The 25,773-nt window shown below is 42.0% G+C and overlaps 1 protein-coding gene across 1 annotated transcript; it reads left to right on the forward strand.

Annotated features, from left to right (window-relative positions):
- The first annotated feature begins 10,238 nt into the window (after positions 1 to 10,238).
- On the forward strand, positions 10,239 to 14,099 carry ftcdnl1 (formiminotransferase cyclodeaminase N-terminal like 1). Its single transcript, XM_039006219.1, is given in 8 exon segments — positions 10,239 to 10,257; positions 12,488 to 12,640; positions 13,253 to 13,438; positions 13,723 to 13,813; positions 13,815 to 13,896; positions 13,898 to 13,988; positions 13,991 to 14,041; positions 14,044 to 14,099. Coding segments are annotated over 8 exon segments (729 nt in total).
- The last annotated feature ends 11,674 nt before the right edge of the window (positions 14,100 to 25,773 follow it).

Consider the following 25,773-nt stretch of genomic DNA (forward strand, 5'->3'; position numbering starts at 1 on the left):
CTTATTTCCTGATGTTCACCAAAGTAATCTAATCTGCATCCCTTTAATCAGCATTAAAAAGCTATTACATTTTTCTAGGGCTCGGAAGCCTTTTAAAGCTCAATGAGTCAGATACAGTGCATTTGGAAAGTATTCAGACCTTGTGACTTTTTCTACATTTTGTAAAGTTACAGCCTTGTTCTAAAATGAATTAAATAGTTTTTTCCCCCTTCATCAATCTACACACAATGCCCCATAATGATAAAGCAAAAACAGGTCTTTTAGAAGCACATTTGGCAGCGATTACATCCTCGAGTCGTCTTGGGTATGACGCTACAAGCTTGGCACAACTGTATTTGGGGAGTTTCTCCCATTTTTCTCTGCAGATCCTCTCAAGCTCTGTTCGTTTGGATGGGGAGCGTTTCAGTTCTCTCCAGGGATGTTCAATCGGGTTCAAGTCCAGGCTCTGCTGGGCCACTCAAGGACATTAAAAGACTTGTCCCGAAGCCACTTCTGCGTTGTCTTGGCTGTGTGCTTAGGGTTGTTGTCCTGTTGGAAGGTGAACCTTCGCCCCAGTCTGAGAACCTGCTTGAGAACACTCAGGACTTCATCAAGGATGTCTCTGTACTTTGCTTCATTCATCTTTCCTTCGATCCTGACTAGTCTCCAAGTCCCTGCTGCTGAAAAACATTCGCACAGCATGATGCTGCCACCACCATGCTTCACCATAGGGATGGCACCAGGTTTCCTTGGCACTTGGCATTCGGGCCAAATAGTTCAATATTGGTTTCATCAGACCAGAGAATCTTTTTTCTCATGGTCTGAGTCTTTAGGTGCCTTTTGGCAAACTCCAAGAGGGCTGTCGTGCCTTTTAACTGAGTGCGATCCGTCTGGCCACTACCATAAAGGCCTGATTTGGTGGAGTGCTGCAGAGATGGTTGTTCTTCTGGAAGGTTCTCCCATCTTCACAGAGGAGCTCTGTCAAAGTGACCATCGAATTCTTGGTCACCTCCCTGACCAAGGCTCTTCTCCCCCGATTGCTCAGTTTGGCAAGGCGGCCAGCTTTAGGAAAAGTCTTGGTGGTTCCAAACTTCTTCCATTTAAGAATGATGGAGGCCACTCTATTCTTGGACCTTCAATGCTGCAGAAATGTTTTGGTATCCTTCCCCAGATCTGTGCCTCAGCAAAATCCTGTCTCGGAGCTCTACGGACAATTCCTACAACCTCATGGCTTGGTTTTTGCTCTGACATGCACTGTCAACTGTGGGACCTTATATAGACAGGTGTGTGCCTTTCCAAATCATGCCCAATCAATTGAATTTACCACAGGTGGAGTCCAATCAAGTTGTAGAAACATCTCAAGGATGATCAATGGAAACAGGATTCAGTTGAGCTCAATTTCGAGTCTCATAGCAAAGGATCTGAAAAGTGATGTAAATAAGGTATTTCTAATTTTTATAAATTAAAAAAGCAATTAATTTGTTTGCTTTGTCATTATGAGGTATTGTGTGTAGATGTGGATTTTTTTTATTGATTTAATACATTTTAGAATAAGACTAACGTAACAATGTGGAAGAAGGGAAGGGGTCTGGATACTTTCCGAATTCTCTGTATATTGGGAGTCATAACAGATTGTCTCTGTATGGAGGCGAATACATTCCGTCCTATCCCCTCTTCATTCCATTTCCTTCTCGTCTCAGGGCAAATGACCTTTCACTTTGGTCATTACTATTGTGTGCCTCTTTTTATATTTGCCCTTTTTATGTACATTTTGTCTAACCTGATTATCAATATATTTATATAATGGGATGGTGTTTTGTTTGTTTAGATGTACATTGTGCTTTTATTTAACTGGATTCAGATGGGTTTATTAAGAATATATGGGATATAGCATCTCTTAACAAAAATATGTTTTGGTAATGGGTGACATAAAATTTAAATATGCTTTGCTTGTAAAGTGGTGAATGTTTGATATGCGTGACAGTTTTGGCAAAGTGATTAGAGATGGATTTATAATAGAAAAGATGGGTTTCGGTTATGAGGAAAGGGTATGCCGTTGAGATGCTTGCGGAGAGGACGATAAAATATTTTTGGTTACGGAAGTGATGTGGGTAAAGGTTATGGAATTGACTATGAATTATGGACAGGAAAACGTTTTAGTAATGCAGTCGATTAACAGGAGAAACATTTTTGAGATATTTGTACAGTGTTACCAGGAGGAGAATTATTTTTGGGATATATGGACGGTCCTTGAACGGAACATTTTTGACAGTGAAGAACATGAAATGGATGTGCTCTGTTGAGCATTCATTCACATGGAAGCCCATCCACCTGTGAACTTATGAAATAATATACAAATGCTTCCAGGGGTTCTCAGTATTGAATCTGGATTGTTATGAAGCCTAACTGCCAGTAGACCTCAACTGAACATGTCAGTTGTCCAAAAAGGTGCAAAGACTTTCTTGTTTGTGGTCCTCAAGGTTTCCCAGAGAGAGGTCACCGGCCTGGCACACACAATAGCCTTTGTCTTGGAGAGGGGCTTCTCCAGTCACGGCCAAGCGCTCAATGTATGCTGTCATCCATACGGAGAACTAGAACACCACTACATCATTACATTGGTTTAGTAATCATTACCCTCAGTTCAAAGACATTAAAATAGAAGTTTGAGGTGCTGCTGTCACCAATTGGCACAAAGTGGACTTGTACAACTTGATTATTTGTAGGAGCGCAACTGGTGTATGACTGAGTACCACAGGAGGTTGGTGGCACCTTTTAATTAGGGAGGATGGATGGTAATGGCTGGAGCAGAATAGGTGGAATGTTTGATGCCATTCCATTTGTGCCGTTCCAGACATTATTATGAGCTGTTCTCCCCTCAGCAGCCTCCACTACTGAGGCCAAGTGACACAAAATGGACTTGATTACAGTTGTAGGAGATTCACTGCTGTAACGCTATTGTTTTGTATCGCTGTTCGCTGAGACCAATTGGCACAGAAGTGGACTTGTACAACTTGGTTATATTTGTGAGTGTGCCACTGCTTTTTCATTTTGTACGGCTGTCAGAATGGACTTTGACTTACAGACGTCAGTCAAGTGACTGACTGGTCTCTGGGGACTTAAGTGGCATTTTCTCCCACTTTACCAGGGTAATACTTAAGGAAAGGTGGGTAAAACTCGTGCTAGTTAGAAGCACAAGCAATAACCCTTCGAAAGATATGTTTATTTTGCAACTGATAGATTTTACACTCAGTTTAGAATGGACCATTTCAAATGCAATCAAAAACAATTTACACTGAACAAAAATATAAATGCAAAATGTAAAGTTTTGGTCCATGAGCTGAAATAAAAGATCCCAGAAATGTTAGATATGCACAAAAAGCTTATTTCTCAAATTTTGTCTACAGATTTGACATGCCTATTAGTGAGCATTTCTCCTTTGCCAAACTAATCCATCCACCTGACAAGAGTGGCATAGCAAGAAGCGGATTAATCAGCATTATCATTACACAGGTGCACCTTGTGGTGGGGATAATAAAAGGCCACTAAAATGTGCAGTTTTGTCACACAACACAATGCCACAGATGTCTCAAACTTTGAGGGAGTGTGTAATTGGCATGCTGCCTGCAGGAATATCCACCAGAGAATTGAATGTTAATTTCTCTACTATAAGCTGCCTCCAATGAAATTTGTCAGTATGTCCAACCAGCTCAAAACCGCCGGCCACGTGTAACCACGCCAACCCAGGACCTCCACATGTGGCTTCTTCACCTGTGAGATCGTCTGAGACCAGCCACCTGGACAGCTGATGAAACAGTATTTTTCTCTGTAATAAAGCCCTTTTGTGGGGAGAAACTCATTTTTATTGGCTGGGTCTGGGCCTATGCCCACCCATGGCTGCGCCCCTGCCTAGTTGTGAAATCCATAGATTATGGTGTAATGAATTTATTTCAATTGACTGATTTCCTTATATGAACTGTTACTCAGTAAAATCATTGACATTTTTGCATGTTGTGTTTACATTTTTGTTCAGTATAATAACCAGTTATTTCCAGGGACAATTGTTCAGCACTTGGAACTACAGTATAACAAATCAAAATATAGGGGTAGGAGAGGAAGTATGGGGCCCACGTGGGTAACTGGGGGACCCTGCTTTGATTGGGTAAGTGATTAATAAAGAATAAAACAAATAACTGCATAATAAAAAAATGTGACTTGTCATAGGTGGGAGGAGCCCGCTCTCAATGTTCAAAATACACCAGAGAGCATAATTTAGCCAGGTGACTACCTCATGAAGCTGATTGAGAGAATGCCAAGAGTGCAAAGCTGTCATCAAGGCAAAGGTTGGCTACTTTGAAGAATCTCAAATATATTTTGATTTGTTTAACACTTTCTTGGTTATTACATGATTTCATATGTGTTATTTCATAGTTTTGATATCTTCACTATTATTCTACAATGTAGAAAATAGTAAAAAAAATACTCATCTAATTATGTTACTATCAATTGATTAAGCTATTCACTTTCTGTACAATAGAAGATGTTTAAACCCAGACAGCTTTAAGGTAAACACTTGTGACCTTCTCTCGTAGGGTTAAGCCACGGAAGAAGAGTAGCAAACAGTTAAAGATGAAATTTTTCTGCATTGGTAGGCCTACTCTGTCTGGGGTGGAAAGGTAGGCCTACTCTGTCTGGGGTGGAAAGGTAGGCCTACTCTGTCTGGGGTGGAAAGGTAGGCCTACTCTGTCTGGGGTGGAAAGGTAGGCCTACTCTGTCTGGGGTGGAAAGGTAGGCCTAACTTTTGAAAGTATCATGCTCAGATTTAATTATTTGCAAACAAAGACTGTTTCATTGCAAACAAGACACACTGATTTGGCATTAGGCTAGATGAACACATAGGCCTATCTCTGTCCATTCTTAGCCTGTAATTTCGGTTATTTGTGTGGTACTAAACATTCTTCTAATATGTAAAATGACGTAGAGTTGCATGAAATATTTATAAAATTTTAAAAAATTCTCTGACCTGCAAATACGATGTTAGATTCCAGCAATGCTTTTACTATAAAGGAGATCTCTTGTCCACTGTGGTCTGCAAATTTACAACAGTCTGGCCCGCAGGCCTGTGCACTAAAAAATGCCTGCATTGCCATGGTATGCTTAATGGATGAACAGTTTCTTAAACTGCATATCTAAGGCTCTGGTCTATCCAAGAAGTGAGGGTAAATGGTAGACATGTTCTCTGCTATACACTTTGTTTAAATTATTCATTTGGGTATAGGGTAGGGTCACTTGTCTTTTCAGTTAGGGTTTAGGTAAAATATATTTTATTGAAGGGAGGGACATCTATTTTTATTTCAGAGAGGTTACATTTTCTCCATGTAACCCTTATTATAAATAAAGTTCAAATCCTAAATGACTAAAATGTCAAATTTAAAGATCATGAGGGCTGATACATTCGCATGTCAGGGTTTATTTTTGGAGAACATGTTCTCTCAGACTGCGTTTATGCACCCAACTCTTTGAAACAAAAAAAATATCTAGATTATTATCTAATATTTCCTCATTTACCACTCCCTACATACTGCTTGCCTGACCAGTCGTCTGCTATGAAAAGTGCCAGTCTTAAGAGCTATGTATTGAGTTGTCTGACGCCTGGAGAATAATACATCCCGGGGGGAGAGATTTTACTTTCTTTTCTCAGCCGCACCAGATTTTATTTCTAGAATAAATCAAATCAAATGTTTTTTTGTCACGTGCTTTGTAAACAACAGGTGTGGACTAACAGTGAAATGCTTACTTACTGGATCATTTTCCAACAATGCACAGTTAAAGATAAAAAAATAGAGAGAGAGAAATAGTGACACGAGGAATAAATACACAGTGAATACCAGAAGGCCAAATATGCACCGGTACATATTTGTGTACAAGGCAGTGCTTGGCCTACTCCCTACATATCGTTGCTCCTCACTAACAACAACATCCTACAGCCTCTGCAATCTCAGTCAATGCTCTCATTCTCAGTTCCTAGGGCAAGGACTGAAATTGGGAAACAATCCTTCTCCTACAGTACAACACTCCTTGGTCTTGGAACAAACTACAAAATACTTAAAAACTAGAGGAGAGGGTCTCACTGCCTGAGTTTAAAGCTCTGACAGAATAACATGTCATTGTTTTGTGTGGTGTCATTATGCATGTGTGCGTATGTTATGTGTGTGTGGGAGTATGTGTGTATTTGTGTATGTGTGGTATACGTGTATGTGTACTATTGGTATACGTACTCTATCTGACCATTGTCTTTTACCATTACTATCAGTCCTCCTTATAATGATCACTCCTGCTGTTATTGGCGACTTAATCCCTCAATATTGAGCAGCCTGGCATTTACTGATTATATCACAACTCAATTAAACTTTTTTATGTCTGTTATAATCACCAGATGTCAGCCCATCAATGCTGTAGGAAACAGCCAAAGCTTACATGAGAGGGGCTATTATATATCAGCTAAAAAAAAAGGAAGCTATTCATTTTTTATATATTTTTTAAATTTCACCTTTATTTAACCAGGTAGTTGAGAACAAGTTCTCATTAAAAAACAACTGTTTCTATAGAATATGATTCAGATTGAGAAAGAATTGAAAACCACATTCTCTAAAACTGTGTCAAGGGAATTCAGCTTCAGACCAACTTCTAACAAGAAAAGCTGAATCTGCTAGCTTCTTTGCCGGGCAAAGGCTCTATTAACCAAGCAATAAACCAGGCAGACTTCTTGATCGCCTTGCAAGGGGTAAAGTGGAAACTGTTCCATATTATTGCTTAAAGACAGTAATGGGCTCAGGCACCATGACAATAAGAATATAAATAGGATTATGAGGGATTTTTGATCAAAATCTTTACTCTGAGTGTGTCTCATCTGAGGTGAAGAGGAAAGAGTTTATCGATAGGGTTGCTTTTCTATCCGTAGCAGAGGAATAGAGAGAGGAACTTTGTAGACCAATCACAGGGGAGAAGGTCTCTGAGGCCATTCACTCATTTAAAGGGGACGGATATTGCCCTGAATTTTATAAAAGTATGAGTAAGCTTGTTCTCTCACTGACATGTATTTACATTCTTATCAAAAGGGAAGTATCCCAACTATTAACTTGGCAAATATTACTCTAATTTTGAAAAGGAGTAAGCCTCCTGCTGAGTGCGGGTCTCAACGGCCTATAAGCCATAGAAAATAAGTTGCTAAGCTACTTGCTAAACGGCTTGAGAGCCTACTGCCTGGACATATAAATCTAGACCAAACTGGCTTTGTATTAAATCGATTTTCATTTTAAACATCAGAAGGCTCTTGAACATGATACAATTTGCTAGTCAGACTAACCATAGGACACTTGCTGTGTGCCTACATGCTGGAAAGGCATTTGATAGGGTGAAGTGGGGTTATTTGTTTGAGGAGATTTCCTTGAATGTATACAGGTTTCATGTCACTCACCAGCAGCTTGTGGTATTACTAATGGCCAATGCTCTGCCCCTTTTCCCCTGGCCAGGGGTACAAGACAAGGCTGTCCCCTTCTCCCTTGCTCTTTGTGCTAGCGCTTGAGCCACTAGCTGAAACTATCAGAATCCGGCAAGATATCCAGGGTATGACAGTTGGTAACATGACACATAAGATCGCATAATGATAAAACATTTAAATCAAGGTAACGCATAAAAAGGTACCCATAGTCTTATAGAGAGAAGACTATTCACTAGTTGTATTGGAAAACTAGAGCGAGTGTGTAACGGTACCACGGAAAGCTGCTAACAGCTTTCTGTAGGCATTTAGAAGAAAAGTCTATGTGGTCTGCAGCCACTACAAAATAACACAAGGTATTTTTTAATACGGGGTGTTATTTATATGTATAGCAAGTAGCGGCAAGAGAACAATTGAAGATGCATATGGGTAATAAGGGAGATTACAGAGTGTGTTTGGGAATAGTACTAAGTGAATGTGGATGGGAAAATTGTGAGATATGACATATTAAGCTGAAAGATTGATATTTGGATAACAATAGCTGATTGAAATGTGGATAATACATAGATTGAAATTATTACTATTAAGATTGGATTGAAATTTGAATAACAAGAGATAGATTGAAATGTAGCTATTAAGCATTGAGCGAATGAGAGCTGTCAGGGGACCAGCTCCAGTTTGAATATGGAGTGAATGTGAGCAGAGTTTGCCCGTTCTGTGTGAGTTGAGTTTTCTAGTTCTGTGTGAGCTGATCTATAACGTTATCTACAGTAGAGGATAACGTGTTAGAAATCTCATAAGTGATAACATGTCTCGGATGATGTCTTGATTAGTAACGAGGATAACATGTTTAGATTACATGTCTCGATTAGTAACGAGGATAACATCTCTGAGGGTAACATGACTCATTCTGATAATATGACGATAACATGTCTCATCAGTGGAGTTTGGTGTATAACGTCATTATGTATGGAGATATGAAAGAAGAGAACTATTTCCGAATATGCTGTAAATAGAACAACTATTGTAAATATCGAAACCCCTGTATGAATAGAACACTAGTCTATTCATCATTGCTTTGCACAAAAAGGGCTTCACAGGCAAGGATATTGCTGCCAGTAAGATTGCACCTGAATCAACCATTTATCGGATCATCAAGAACTTCAAGGAGAGCGGTTCAATTGTTGTGAAGAAGGCTTCAGGGCGCCCAAGAAAGTCCAGCAAGCGCCAGGACCGTCTCTTAAAGTTGATTCAGCTGCGGGATCGGGGCACCGCCAGTACAGAGCTTGCTCAGGAATGGTAGCAGGCAGGTGTGAGTGCATCTGCATGCACAGTGAGGCGAAGACTTTTGGAGGATGGCCTGGTGTCAAGAAGGGCAGCAAAGAAGCCACTTCTCTACAGGAAAAACATCAGGGACAGACTGATATTCTGCAAAAGGTACAGGGATTGGACTGCTGAGGACTGGGGTAAAGTCATTTTCTCTGATGAATCCCCTTTCTGATTGTTTGGGGCATTCGGAAAAAAGCTTGTCCGGAGAAGACAAGGTGAGCGCTACCATCAGTCCTGTGTCATGCCAACAGTAAAGCATCCTGAGACCATTCATGTGTGGGGTTGCTTCTAAGGCTAGGGAGTGGGCTCACTCACAATTTTGCTTAAGAACGCAGCCATGAATAAAGAATGGTACAAACACATCCTCCGAGAGCAACTCCCAACCATCCAGGAACAGTTTGATGACGAAAAATGCCTTTTCCAGCATGATGGAGCACCTTGCCATAAGGCAAAAGTGATACCTAAGTGGCTCGGGGAACAAAACATTGATATTTTGGGTCCATGGCCAGGAAACTCCCCAGACCTTAATCCCATTGAGAACTTGTGGTCAATCCTCAAGAGGCGGGTGGACAAACAAAACCCCACAAATTCTGACCAACTCCAAGCATTGATTATGCAGGAATGGGCTGCCATCAGTCAGGATGTGGCCCAGAAGTTAATTGACAGCATGCCAGGGCGGATTGCAGAGGTCTTGAAAAAGAAGGGTCAACACTGCAAATATTGACTCTTTGCATCAACTTCATGTAATTGTCAATAAAAGCCTTTGACACTTATGAAATGCTTGTAATTATACTTCAGTACTCCATAGTAACATCTGACAAAAATATCCAAAGACACTGAAGCAGCAAACTTTGTGGAAATTAATATTTGTGTCATTCTCAAAAGTTTTGGCCACGACTGTACAGTCACATTAGCCTCTGTGGTAGTTAGTTAGCTCGCTAGCTAACGGTTAGCTAATGTAACTTAACAAAGCTAATGTTAGCTTGCAAAGTTACAAATCACATCGCCAGATAGCAGGTGGCTAATTACATGGATATGCTTTGGAATGTCTAGCTAGCCTATTATGACAGCTAGCTAGATTTTGGTTTAGATAAACAAATGTAGTTTGCTTGCCAGCTAGTTAGCTATGTAACGTTAGCTACCTTACCTGATCTTGTTCTCTTTTTTGCTTAGCTGATTTTGGCATATCGGATGCCTTCTACTTTAAAGCGAAGGGGGAAATCAATGCAATAATATCACTATTTGACAACATGGCAACCCCATCAGTTGAGACTTCAGTTCTGTTTCGAAATCCTCTGTCTGACAGTGACAAATACAAACCCATACATTTTGATATTTCCTCCAAGGGGCAGTCCTCCACGTTCCGAAATCGCTACGAGTTCTGGATATTGTGTGGTTTGCTTACAACCAAGAAATGTACCGGTGAGATGCGGAAATGCTTGTATTTGCGTGCAGTGAGGCTATTAAATATTTTATGACACATATGATATGTTAATAACATATTAATGGACGTACAGTGCTTTCGGAAAGTATTCAGGCCCATTGACTTTTTACACATTTTGTTACGGTACAGCCTTATTCTAAAATGTATTAAATACATGTTTTTCCTCATCAATCTAAGCACAATACCCCTTAATGACAAGGTGAAAAGAGATTTTTTAAATTTTAGCAAATGTAGAAAAAAAAGAAAAAATAGAAAAACCTTATTTACATAAGTTTTCAGACCTTTTGCTATGAGACTCGAAAATTGAGCTCAGGTGCATCCTTTCCGTTGATCATTCTTGATGTTTCTACAACTTGGAGTCCACCTGTGGTAAATTCAATTGATTGGACAGGATTTTGAAAGGCACACACCTGTCTATATAAGGTCCCACAGTTGACAATGCATGTCAGAGCAAAAACCAAGCCATGAGGTCGAAGGAATAGTCCGTAGAGCTGCGAGACAGGATTGTGTCGAGGCACAGATCTGGGCAAGGGTACCAAAAAAGTACTGCAGCATTGAAGGTCCCCAAGAACAGAGTTGCCTCCATCAATCTTAAATGGAAGAAGTTTGGAACCACCAAAACTCTTCCTAGAGCTGGCTGCCTGGCTAAACTGAGCAATCGGGGGAGAAGGGTCTTGGTCAGGGTAGTGACCAAAAACCCGATGGTCACTCTGACAGAGATAACTCCCCAAATACAGGTGTGCCAAGCTTGTCATACCTAAGAAGACTCGAGGCTGTAATCATTGTCAAAGGTGCTTCAACAAAGTACTGAGTAAAGGGTCTGAATACTCATGTAAATGTGATATTTCAACAACATTTTTTTTTTTTTTTGCACAATCCAGGTGTGCAAAGCTCTTAGAGACTTACCCAGAAAGACTCACAGCTATAATCGCTGCCAAAGGGGATTCTAACTTATTGACTGAGGGGTATACATACCTATGTAAATGAGATATCTGTATTTCATTTTAAATAAATGTACAAACATTTCTAAAAACATGTTTTCACTTTGTCATTATGTGGTATTTTTTGTAGATATATTTAATACATTTTGAATTCAGGCTGTAACCCAACAAAATGTGGAATAAGTCAAGGGGTATGAATACTTTCTGAAGGTACTGTATGTTCCTTGTCTGTTTCAGGGGGGTGGCTCACAGTGCCATGGGCCATGTCTAGTCGCTTATCTCCTCAACATCTCTGAAGTCCGCAGGAAAGACCTGTTAGAAACAGGGGCAGGGGCAGCCATAATTTACAGTACCAGTCAAAAGTTTGGAGACACCTACTTATTCAAGGGTTTTTCTTTATTTTTACTATTTAATACATTGTAGAACAATAGTGAAGACATCACCACTATGAAATAACACATATGGAATCATATAGTAACCAAAAAAGTGTTAAACAAATAAAAATATATTTTACATTTTAGATTCTTCAAAGTAGCCACTTGATGACAGCTTCGCACACGTGTGCAATTCTCTCAACCAGCTTCATGAGGTAGTCACCTGGAAAAAAAGGCCCTAAAAATTGTCAAAGACTCCAGCCACCCTAGTCATAGACTGTTCTCTCTGCTACCGCACGGCAAACGGTACCGGAGCGTCAAGTCTAGGTCCAAGAGACTTCTAAACAGCTTCTACCCCCAAGCCATAAGACTCCTGAACATCTAATCAAATGGCTACCGAGACTATTTGCATTGCCCCCCTCTTTTATGCCATTGCTACTCTGTTATTATCTATGCATAGTCACTTTAATGTACCTACATGTACATATTACCTCAATTACCTCGACTAACCGGTGCCCCCGCACATTGACTCTGTACCGGTACCCCCCTGTACATAGTCTCGCTATTGTTATTTTACTACTGCTCTTTAATTACTTGTTACTTTTATTTCTTATTCTTATAATTTCAATTAACTGGTGTGCCTTGTTAAAAGTTAATTTGTGGAATTCCTTTCCTTTTTAATGCGTTAAATCTTTTTTGGTTATTACATGATTCCATATGTGTTATTTCATAGTTTCGATGTCTTCACTATTATTCTACAATGTACAAAATAGTAACTGGTGATCATTTATGTATCACCAATATTTACATTTCCCAACAGACATGATCGTGGAGATGGATGGATATGAATTTGTAGGCACAATAAAATGATAGCACATACCTTATCCCAATTGTAGAAGGAGTTGTCAATGTGTTTCTGTTGCAGGGGAGGCAGTGTTGTCTGCCTGTGAGCAGGCCTGTGGGCTGATTGACATGAGTGCCCATGCAGTGGGCCATCCAAAAATGGCCATTGTGCCCCTCTATCCTCTGGGAGAGGAGGTGGGACGGGAGGACTATGCAAAGGAAGCTAGAGCCATATGTGTGTGCGTATGTGCATACTCTTTAAGGCTTTCTCTCCTCTCAGTAAACTTGCATCATACTGTATACAGGTATACAGCACATTTGAAAAGTACATTTACATAATTTAGCAGATGCTTTTTTGTCTAGAGCAACTTACATTAGTGAGTGCATACATTATCCATACTAGTCCCCTGTGGGAATTGAACCCACGACCCTGGCATTGTAAGCACCATGCTCTACCAACTGAGCTACAAAGTATTCAGACCCCTTACATTTTTTCACAATTTGTTACGTTGCAGCCTTATTCTAAAATGGATTAAAAAAATACAAATCCTCATCAATCTACAAACAATACCACATAATGACAAAGTGGAAAAAGGTTTTTAGAAATTTGCAAACATTTCTAAAACCATGTTTTTGCTTTATCATTATGGGGTATTGTGTGTAGATTGATGAGGGGGAAAAAACTCAATTGAATCCATAAAAAAAAATAAGGCTGTAACGTAACAAAATTTGGAAAAAGTAAAAGGGTCCGAATACCTTCTGTGTGTACTGTACATTGTGAGGAGTCTCTTGCAGTGGTGTATGTATGTAAGGTATGTATGCTAACCCATCTTCTCATCTTGTCCAGCGGTGGCTGCTTGACTGACTGAGTGGGTAAGTGGCACCAGTGCTTTCTTTTTTGGCTGGGCAGTCTCGCCTCAGCATTGAGGCCTGGTGCAGAGACGCAAGGAGATGGGCTGGTTCAGGAAGAATCCAGACACGTGAACCATCCAACCCGACATTGGGCTCCTGCCACAGAGACAGTACAACCTCAGAGATTAGCACCGGTTTAGGGCTAATATTGACATGTCACTGGATGAAATGTGAGGTGATTTTGGAAACTGAGGATCAGGTTCCATTTGCAAGTTTCATTCTAAAAAGACAGTCCCTCAGTTCCCCCACATTACACTCTTATGAAGCACAGAACAGGGAGAGTGTACCCAGAGTGTAACCACTAATTGGGCACATTTGAAAATAGCCCCATCTCTGTACTATTTAGTTTGCACCCTTTTGTGACCTTTTGTTTGATTTGTGACCTTTCACCTCACCATTGACATGCAGGCGTCGGAGTTAGTCCCTAGATCATCAACTGGAACATCACAATTGATACCCAGGACCTGGCTCTTGGGCGCAGCAACGCCATGGCGATCAGGGGGCCTACCAGGGGTGCAAGTGCTGGCCCTTTCACACAATGGTTCTATGGAGAGCATAAAGGGGAACTCCACTAGCCAGGTTGGCGGGTGAGACGTGGCCAACCTACAATATTGGTGGGCAGCCGTGCTTCCACACCCCGGCATCTCTTATCACAGCCAGGGTGGCAGAGCTGGCAGGACAGCAGGGATGGCCACTAAGAGCACGACGCTGGAAGGGTTCACCCCCATGAGTGCAGGGGCCTGGCAGAGTGAGCTTTGTCATTGGACATTGCTGAGTTCTAGAAAGGAGCAGGGTACACATGTAACTGTACAAAATGTTCCCACAAACCCTCAACGTTTTGTATCATTCAGGTTGATAGAACTTAGAATGTAATAGTACTTGCAAGCTGTTATCTGAAAGGTTTACAGTGTATGAATTGCACAAATGCATGACTATTACGCAACAGTTTTGAATCAGTGGGCTCTGGATTTGATGTAGCATATCTGAACAAAGAGATTGTACAGAGAATCTTATTTGGTGTTGTGATCATGGCCCTATTATCGATTTAAAGTTGAGGCAAGAGTTGTGTAAATTATTGAATGACGTCAATGGGAGACTTGCACAACATTTTTGTTAATCGTGCATATCTCTAGTCCCAGCTTTGATGCACCTGTACTGCTCTCAATGGTGCATCTCTGTAGAAGTTCGTGAGGATACGTTGTACGGCATGGTCCTACAGTCAGCCAGGTCGGTTCTGGCCACCTTCAGACAAACCTGAACACTGTTTGACATGGTATAGTCCTTCACCGAGACGTGCCTAAACACATATACATTTGTCCTGTCTTTTTACATGTTATTGCCTTCCCGATTGGATTTAATATTGCCAGGTGATGTTGGCTTACCCCTAAAGCTATTTATAATGACGGCCTACCCCGGTCAAACCCTAACCCAGACGAAACTGGGACAATTGTGCGCCGCCTTATGAGACTTGCAATCACAGCCAGGTTGTGATACAGCCTGGAATCAAACCAGGGTCTGTACTGACACCTCTTGCACTGAGATGCAGTGCCTTAGACCGCTGTGCCACTCGGGAGCGCAGTGGCGCAAGTTCGTACATTGCGTCTTCTAATGTTCACCACTTTGGAATTTGGGCGATGCTCAGGCTATTTCCTGTTTGGAATAAATAAGGCACTGTGTTTACAGATGGGTCCTGGATAATTTACTGTAATCAGGTGTACATCGCTTTCTGTCAGAGACTATTTTTATCATCCAAGATGCAAGTTCATAATATCCTAGAGCATGTACAGTGCCTTCAGAAAGTATCCACACCCCTTGACTTCTTCCAAATGTTGTTGTGTTACATTGCGTTGTGTTAAAATTGAATACATTGAGATACCCCACAATGTCGAAGTGGAATAAAAAATTTAAAAAACATTTTTACAAATTAATAAAAAATGAAAAGCTGAAGTGTATTGAGTCAATAAGTGTTATGGCAAGCCTAAATAAGTAGTAAGAGTAAAACTTGTTTAACAAGTTACATAATAAGTTGCATGGACTCACTCTGTGTGCAATAATCGTGTTTAACATGATTTTTGAATGACTACCTGTACCCAACACATAGAATTATCTGTAAGGTCACTCAGCCGAGCAGTGAATTTCAAACACAGATTCAACTACAAAGACCAGGGAGGTTTGCCAATGCCTCGCAAAGAAGGGCACGTATTGGTAGATGGGTAAAAAAAATCGGACATTGAATATCACTTTGTGCATGGTGAAATTATTCAAATCAAATCAAAATGTATTGGTCACATACACGTGTTTAGCAGATGTTATTGCGGTTGTAGCGAAATGCTTGTGTTTCTAGCTACGACAGTGCAATAATATCTAACAAGTAAAATCTAACAATTTCACAACATATACCCAATACACACAAATCTAAGTAAAGGAATGATGAATTAAGAATATATAAATAAATGAGCAATGTTAGAGCTGTGTACATTAAGATACAGTAGAATAGAATACAGTATCTACAGTACATATGAGATGAGTAATGCAAGATATGTAAACATTATTAAAGCGATTAGTATTCCGTTTATTAAAGTGGCCTGTGATTTCAAGTCTATGTATATATGCAGCATCCTCTAGTGTGCTAGTGATGGCTTTTAACAATCTGATAGCCTTGAGATAGAAGCTGTTTTTCAGTCTCTTGGTCCCAGCTTTGATGCACCAATACTGCCCTCTCCTTCTGGATGATAACAGGGTGAACAGGCAGTGGCTCGGGTGGTTGTTATCCTTGATGTTCCTTTTGGCCTTCCTGTGACATTGGGTGATGTAGGTGTCCTGGAGGGCAGGAAGTTTGCCCCCGGTGATGCGTTGGGCAGACCGCACCACCCTCTGGAGAGCCCTGAGGTTGCGGGCGGTGCAGTTGCCGTACCAGGCGGTGATACAGCCCGACAGGACGCTCTCAATTGTACATCTGTAAAAGTTTGTGAGAGTTTTAGGTGACAAGACAAATTTCTTCAGCCTCCAGAGCTTTAAGAGGCGCTGTTGTGCCTTCTTCACCACACTGTCTGTGTGGGTGGACCATTTCAGTTTGTCAGTGATGTGTACGCCGAGGAACTTGAAGATTTCCACCTTCTCCACTGTGGTCCCGTCGATATGGATAGGGGGGTGCTCCCTCTGCTGTTTCCTGAAGTCCACGATCATCTCCTTTGTTTTGTTGACGTTGAGTGAGAGGCTATTTTTCCTGGCACTCCCAGAGCCCTCACCTCCTCCGGGTAGGCTGTCTCATCATTGTTGGTAATCAAGCCTACTACAGTTGTGTCGTCTGCAAATTTGATGATTAAGTTGGAGGCGTGTTTGGCCACTCAGTCATGGGTGAAAAGGGAGTACAGGAGGAGGCTGAGCACGCACCCTTGTGGGGCCCCAGTGTTGAGGTTCAGAGGAGTGGAGGTGTTGTTTCCTACCTTCACCACCTGGGGGCGGTCCGTCAGGAAGTCCAGGACCCAGTTGCACGGGGCGGGGTTCAGACCCAGGGACTTGAGCTTAATGATGAGATTGGAGGGAGCTATGGTGTTGAATGCTGAGCTATAGTCAATGAACAGCATTCTTACACATTCCTCATGTCCAGATGGGCTAGGGAAGTGTGCAGTGGGGCGGTAAGCAAATTAAAGTGGACGCGGTGGACCTGCCTTCCCTCGTCACACACATCAGCGATTTATTGGACTCACCTGGACTCAATCAGCTGTTTTTTACCTCCCCTATATTTGTCAGTTCCCCAGCTCTGTTCCCCGCTGCTGCATTGATTGTCATCTGTCTTTGTGTTTCCAAGTTCTGATATTGTTCCTGTCCTGTTGCATGTGCGTTCCTCTTCTGCAGCGTCGTTCCTTACAGTGAGGTATTCTAGGTCGGGTGAACAAAAGGACTTGAGTTCCTCTATGTTATCACGATTACACCATGAGTCATTAATCAGGTAACAAACACCCCCGCCCTTCTTCCCGGAGAGATATTTATTCCTGTCTGTGCGATGAACTGAGAACCCAGCTGACTGGACCGACTCAGACAGTATATCCCGAGAGAGCCATGTTTCCGTGAAACAAAGTATGTTACAATCCTTGATGTTGCTCTGGAAAGAAACCCTTGCCTTGAGCTCGTCAACTTTATTATCCAGAGACTGAACATTAGCAAAAAATATACTCAGAAGCGGTGGGTGGTGTGTGCGCTTCCTAAGTCGGAATAGAAGACCACTCTCCTTCGCCGGCTGTTGTTTTGGGTCGGCTTCTGGAATCAGCTCAATTGCCCTGGTGGGTGCGAACAAAGGAACCGCTTCAGGCTAGTCATATTCCTGGTTGAAATCTTGGTAGTGTTGGTGTGTTACCGCCGCTCTGATATCCAATAGTTCTGGATAACACAAAACATTTTCTGGGCTAATAATGTAAGAAATAATAATGTACATACAAAAACTAAATACTGCAAAGTTTCCTAAGAGCTAGAAGCAAGGCAGCACTCTCTGTCGGCGCTATTTCATTACACTTTGGATGGTGTATCAATACACCCAGTCACTACAAAGTTACAGGTGTCATTCCTAACTCAGTTGCCGGAGAGGAAGGAAACCGCTCAGGGATTTCACCATGAGGCCAATGGTGACTTTAACAGTTACAGAGTTTAACTTCTCTGCGCTACGGATCTCGGTAGTGGGTTTAAATTCGACAACATACGGTGATCGCCACATAAATAGTCATATTAAAGGCCCAGTAAAGGTGCCACCAAACAAAGCCATGTGTGAAAATAGTCTGCAATTAAAGGTAGTAACTCTTTAAACATAACAATATATTCAGATATTTTGTTTCTTTGCTTCGTAAGCAGTCTATGGACTGCTTTTAAATCTCAATGCAGAAAATGATCAGGTATTTTTTGTCTAAGAGCTGTTTGAAAAGACCGCCTGAATTTTCAGCCTGTTTTGGTGGGATGGAGTTTTGGCCTTCCGCGGTGAAATTACCATGCGGTAAATTAGTTAATAGACCAATAAAAAGATAGTTCCAAACCTCTCTGCCAATAACAGCAAATATTCTGTTTTCCCCTCCCCGCTCAGACTACTCCCAGACAGTCCTAGCAAAATCCTTGCTTGAGAAATTGTCCTTTGCTAAGAAGCTATTTTAGTTTATTTTTCAACATTTTAATTGAAAACAATCACACTAAGGTACTTAATTTTTACCCAGAAATTATTTTAGGGAGGAGACTTCGCAAAATAGAACTCTCAATTTCTAACACGTATGGACCCAGAACTTAATCATGCAGCAGTCTAAATTCTTCCAGATTTTAGTTCTTGGTTAACCGAGATTAGACTGCTCTAATACCCTGGCAACACCGCTCGCGTCGCATGCGTGAGCGTTGCAAAATAAATTTAGGAATATATGTTATTCAATTATTGCGCCAATGAGCGTCTGCGTCACCAAGGGCTAGTCCTGATCGCGCTTCAAGTCCTGCCTCTCCCATCTCCTCATCGGTTTATAGAAGCAGGTACTCACGTGCCATCTCCTCATTGGTTATACCCACGTGGGTGATTGAAAGACAAACTGTTTTGCCTGTTGTCATGGTAATACTATGAAAGTGTAGATGCCAATCACCATATAAGTTCAAAGATGAAAAAGCCTGGAAGGAGGAGAGATGACTAGAAACGATTCGGTTGACCGTTTTATGTGTGGATTAATTGTCGGAGTAGAGGACCTTGTGCATTTCAGGTAAAATAACAACTCAATGTTTATACCCCAGTACAAATTAGCTAGCAGCAGCAAGCTAGCTAAATAGGACAAATGAGCTAGCAAGTGCAAGCTAACTAGCTAAATTGCCATACATGTTTAATGCTTTTCGACCTGTCCCCAAATTAATGTCATTGGTTCAGAGTTTGTTTTGATATTTTAACCTGCGTGTCGTGATCGCGTTTGGTGTAGGGGGACAAAATAAATGTATGCATGATAGCGCACGATGGCGCACGCGCGCAGCTGGTTTGGGTTCCGTGTAAGGAGTGACTGCAATCCATACTTTGGTTTTGGTTGAAAAGTCACTGCCAAAAAAACACTTATGTTAGCATTTTCAGACTAAAAACGTTATTTTACTCAGCATAGAGTGTCTGAAGTTAGACATCTCACTATATGGAATAAAATATGCAATATTCTTAAACATCCTCTGTATTGTACGCTTACTGTTTAAAAGACTGCTCTGGGAGCATTTAAGTGTTATACATGTAACATTTCTACCTGCAAATCATACATATCAGTAGTAATGAAGGAATACAAATCCACTAGAGAAAAACTGTTGTTTGTAGGCTGTTTTATGATTAGTTTGCATTTGCGAGGTATACAACATTAGAAAAACATTCACATTACAACTCTTTCTCAAGTCCTTGTAACAGTTGTTTCACAACAGTTTTTGTGACTAAAATGTTCAATATATTTCCTTTAACATCCTGTGTCGTGCGCTTATTCATTTCCCATTGATATGTTCTAGGCTATTCTGAGACCATAAGGAGCATCAGGTACTGTTGGAATGTCTACCAATGGCATGTTCATCTTTTTATGAGAAATGACACTGAATGAGAAATGACACTGAAATGACACTGACAATGACACATATGAATAGCCCACACTTTAGATGAGGCCACGCAAAAAGACTAAACTAATGATTAGTAAATGGTTTATAAATACCTATATTAAATATCTTATAAATGGAGCAGTGATAAATTAATTCAACTATTTACTAACCCATTATAAACGCGTTATTACGTGGAGTGATTATAAAGTTAAATATTGTAAGGAGGTGTATATTTGTATTTGGTATTTGATATGGAATTGACCACAATTCTGTGCGAAAGTAATTTATATTTGCATGGACAGTATAACAGAAAGATTTAGTGGTTTATAGTAGTGCTCCTTTGCTACAGGACTTGGCTAAAAGTGGTAAATGGCCCAATGAAACCCATGAAGTTGTCCCAAAGGGGAAAACCCTGCCCATCCAGCAGATCAGACAAGCTAAATCAAGGGCACCTAAATTAATTGAAAGAAAACATAATGTTATTTTGACCCATGTCTATGTTTCATATACGTTTGAAAGCGCACAAGGAGATCTGAGAGTATGAGTTACAGATTATTACTGTATCTAGGCATTCCAGAGAGAAAATTGGGTGTGTTGTACCCTTAATGTACCTTTATGTATGTGTAGCGTGGTTCCTTCTGCGTTGTGTACTTTTAATTAGGACACTGCCACAACTGGAGGTCTGCTGGTTGGATTATTTTTATTTGCCCTGCACACGAAGAGACAACACACACTATTTTAGCCCTTGGCGCAGTCACAGCTCTCAGGCACCTCGCTAGCTGAAGGTCAGGCAAAAGAGAACAATAAGGGGGTATGGAAATACAGATAACCCGCGATGGGCCAAACCAAAATATACAAAACCTTTACAATCACGCGTATGTACAATATTGATATGAAAAGGTGTTTGTACACCAACAAATAGCATTAGCTATGCAGCTGTAATTAAATTTAAAAAAACACACTGAATTATTATTATTATTATTAAATTATTAACATCCCCTCTTGACCTGGCCTATTTGAATTGGTCCTTGTGTGCATCTTGGTGCATAATCTAGGGGAACAACATCACACTGCTACATTCACCCCCACTGTTTTACACTAGATTATAGGCACAAAACAAAACACATTACCTCGAAGGTAACAAAGCAAAGAAAGAAAAACATTTCACACCCACAAGGCGACAGAGTAACCCAGTGTAGTCCCTTAATTCTAGACCCACAAATGGTCGATCAGCTGAAAAGCTATCCCGCAAAGGATTAGGAAAAATAAGGAGTAGCTAATCCCTTATTCAACCGTATACGAAAAATGCCATATACATTTTATGCCGATGGACTACACACAAAGTTACATGAATTGTCAAATATATTAGACAAACCCACAAATCATTCTAAGACACACTTAGATTACTACATACAGTATATATAAAAAAAGAGAAGGTAGGCAATATCCTACCGTCACCGAGAAACCAAGAACTGTTTCATTTCCTGTGTAGACATAGTTTGGATTAGCCTATCCACTGGCTTAATAAATCTACCTAGTCTAGTCCGAACACCCTCACCCAAAAACCTAGCAGGAATGTCACGGACAGCACTAACCGTGCTCAGAGGTCTAACCTTAAGATGGGGAGTATTACAGATCAGCATATCCGGAGCCAGCACACTTTCAGTTACAGACTCAACACTAGTAGTGTCAGACGACTGATCAGAATCCTGGTAGATTGTCACAGACCACACTGACGAAGCATCTTCAACCAAGGTAACATTATCTGTCACAGCATCATCCACACGGAGTGGAGTTTCGCAATCAAAACTCTTGTAGGCTTCGGGGATATCTCTCTGGTCCACTTCTGCTGAGCACACCTCACTTAAGGGGACTTCATACGGTTGTTCCACCTCACTTCCATCAGCTGGGACTTCCCCATCCTCTTGGAGTATCCTCCCAGAAGACTCAGGAAGGCCTGCTACCCAGTGAACAGTCCTGGCGTCACTCCCATCCATGGCTGGACTCTGCATACATCTCAGAGATCACGTCACCACTCGATAGAGATCCGTGACCCTCAGGTTCCTCCCACAAAGGCAAAGGCAGAAAGTTGACTGGCATAATCAGGTTCCTATGCACAGTTTTGATGCGTCCAGTGGTAGGGTGTTGGATCCGATATGTGTTCAGTGAGCTGTTCTTTGCAACCACTATGTACACCACACTCTCCCAGCGATCAGCCAGTTTCTTCTTGCCCCTCTCCCCCTTGTTAGCAAGTAGAACTCTGTCTCCATTCTGCACCGAGTGACCCTTAGACCGTCTGTTGTAGACCTTGGCTTGTCTCTTTTGTTGCTTACTGGCATGCTGCTGGGCCAATGTCATGGCCTCTCTCAGATCCTCACCCAGAGACTGAACATACTTATCCACATCTACTGTGTCCCCATCCAACAGCACACTTTCAAACATAACAACTACCGGCAAACTAGGGGTGCGTCCGAACATCAAGAAGAAGGGTGGAAACCCAGTAGTCTCATGAACAGTGCAGTTATAGGAGAATGTCAATGTGTTCAACATCTGAGGCCATTTAGCCTTGGACCTAGCTGGCAGAGCTCTAATCATCCCACCCAGTGTGCGATTCAGACGTTCTGCTTGACCACTATCCATGGGATGGTAAGGTGTGGTGTGGGACTTTTCAACACCAGATAACTGAAGTAATTCTGCAATAAGGGAACTCTCAAAGTTAGCACCCCTGTCAGAATGGATACAATCAGCGAACCCATAAATGCATAAGAAATTATTCCAGAGAACACGAGCAACAGTCTTAGCAGACTGGTTTGGACATGGATACGCACAGGCCAGCTTAGTAAAGTGATCAGTCACTACTAACACATCAATAGACTTGTTGTTTGAATCTTCTGCAGTCCAGAAATCAATACACACGAGTTCTAAAGGTGCCCTTGTCACAATGGAGACAAGTGGAGCTCTTGCTTCAGGCTCAGGTGCTTTACTCAATACACATCTCTTACAGTGGGCCACGTACTCCTTGACATCCTTTTCCATAGATTCCCAGTAAAACCGCTGTCTCGTGAGCCACAATGTGCGCTGCTGACCCTGATGACCAGCATCATCATGAACTCCCTTCAACACAAGGCCTCTCAAAGACACAGGTACGACATACTGGATTATTTTCTTCTTACTCACTGGGTGTTTTGAGACACGATACAGAATCCCTAATCGCGTGGTGAGTTTTCCCCACTGTCTTAGAGTATAAACTGTTTCTTTAACTTCAAGTACTCGCTCTCTCCTAGATGGGCGCCGGCCTCTATCTACAAAGAACATGACTCTGCTGATGATAGGATCCAGTGACTGGTTATCATACAGCTCCTTGTGTGTAAGGACAGTTAAAGGGCTCTGACCCATGGACATCAACTTCTCAAGGTGCTGCACATGTGAAACTGCCCTCACTGTGGCACCATCCTCCCATCGGCGGTGAGCATGGAGGACAGCAGACACCTCTTCACAGGAAACCAACCCACTGACATCGTCTCCAGCTCTACTCAACTCACTCCCAGGAGCCATAGACGTTCTACAGCCAGCCTCGGGCTGCTCACAGGAGAGGTGGAACATGTCTTGTACATCATCCACTCAAAGACCTCTGGCTGTCCAGCAGGACATCATATGGAATTCTTGTTAGTCGGTGCAGAACTTTGGAGCGGACAAATGGCTCTCTGCTCAAAGCATCAGCAACGATATTCTTGGGCCCTGGTATGTACTGGATATCAAAATCAAAGGGTGCCAGCTTTGCAACCCATCTCTGCTCGCATGCATCAAGTCTTGGCTTTGTAAGAATATATTTGAGTGGATTGTTGTCGGTCCACACAACTTATGCCCTTGCAGCCAATGGCTGAATTGATCATGAATGTCCCATTTTATGGCTAGAAATTCCAGCCGGTGAGCAGGATACTTGGATTGTGCATGATTATGAGATTTACTAGCAAAAGCTATTGGCCTGGCTATGCCCTTCCCATCTTGCACTTGGGATAGTACAGCTCCCAAACCACTAGTAGATGCATCAACAGAAAGTAAAAATGGCTGAGAAAAATCTGGATGAGCCAGCAGTGCCTGGTCAACTAGTGCTGCTTTCAAAGCTTCAAAAGCGAGTTGACATTCGGCAGCCCAGTCCGCAGCAGTGAGCCTGCGAGAGGGACCTGGCATCTTTCTGCCCTTGCCTCTCCTAGGCTTCTTCTGACCTGTAGTCAGCTGAAACAATGACCTAGCAACCATGGAACAATTCTCAATGTAGTGTTGATAGTATACTACCATACCAAGGAAAGAACGGATTTTGCTAGGAGACGGAGTGACACCCTCAGCTTCCATCATCTCACTCTCAGTCACATTTAAAATGGTTTGAGCCTTAGCAGGGTCAGTGGCTACACCCTCCTGAGAAATGATGTGGCCCAAAAACTTAACAGACCTCCTCAAAAACTTGCACTTAGACGGAGACAGTTTAAGATTGTGCTCCTGCAACCGCTGAAAAAGCATCTCAAGTCTCTGCAGACTCTCTTCCTCCGTCTTAGCAAAAAACCATCAGATCATCCAAATAGCAAAGGAGACTTAGAAAGTTTTGGTCAACAAAGATGGTCAGCATCATTCTCATAAAAGTAGCTGGGCTGTTGCAAAGGCCATGAGGTAAACGATTGTACTCGTGCAGACCTAAAGGAGAGGAAAAGGCAGTGTATTTCTTATTCTCTTCATGCAGTGGCACATTGTAGTACCCTGATGTCAAGTCCGTTGTGCTGAAGAAGGCATTACCTCCCAGCGAAGCAAGTACATCAGCCCGATGAGGCAGGGGATGAACATCCTTTACTGTGGGGGCATTTAACCACCTAAAGTCAGTACATAGACGCAAGTCCCCATTATTTTTCCATACCAGCACCAATGGTGAGGCATACTCGCTGCTGGATTTTCTGATGATTTCCCTGAGTTTTTGGTAATGAGCTGGAGAAAGCCTACGATAAGGTAATCGAAATGGGCGGTCATCAGTCAGCCGCATGCGATGGCAGAACTCTTTTGCCTCGCCACAATCCAGGCTATGTCTAGAGAACACTGTGACATACTTCTCAATTAAACCGACAAGTTTGTTTTTCCAGAACTGTGAAACTGGACTCTCCTCAACAGACAAGCCTTGAAGTTCAAGATTGCTCAGTGTACTGTTGCCATTAACTACACTGCCACCAACTGAACTCTTAGCTGTAAGACTGCCATGTGAGCTGTCACATTGTACTTTTGCCACGTTCTGGTAAGCTGCTTGCTGTTTGACATCATCAAAATCCTCCAATGCAATGCAAGGGTACACATCCGCCACTTTAGCATTTTGTCTCAGGGTAACTGGTGAAGTTGTTGGATTCACAATCTTCACAGGGAGCTATCCATCCCCCCACAGAGGCGTAACTACTCTCCCTACTGATATGTGTCGATTCACACAACGAGACGTGCTGGGCTCGACAACAACAGTACTGCCCACAGAGAGTTTTGTCTTTGGCGGTAGGCGGCCCCACACCAGATGCTCACTCATGGGTTGGAGTGTTCCTGCTCTCTTCAACTTAATGGTGCCCACTTTATCTGGGATGGAGTCTCCTCTCCATCTCTCCAGATTTGATAGGAGACGCAGGAACTGGCTGTCATCACACTGGCCAGAAGGACCTGGCGTACCCACCACCCGCCACTAGCTGTCATTTGATTTGAACTGTCTAATCAGAGACTTCAACACGTTAGTGCCCACAATGAGTTCATCAACCTGCCCATCTACAATAAGCACTGGGACTACTTAACTGAAGCCATAAAACTGTATGTTTAAGTCACACATGCCCACTGAGCTAGTTTGCGTCCCACCACAACCCACCAGGATGA

Source organism: Salvelinus namaycush, chromosome 13 (assembly GCF_016432855.1).
Source record: "Salvelinus namaycush isolate Seneca chromosome 13, SaNama_1.0, whole genome shotgun sequence".
Classification (NCBI taxonomy): domain Eukaryota; kingdom Metazoa; phylum Chordata; class Actinopteri; order Salmoniformes; family Salmonidae; genus Salvelinus; species Salvelinus namaycush.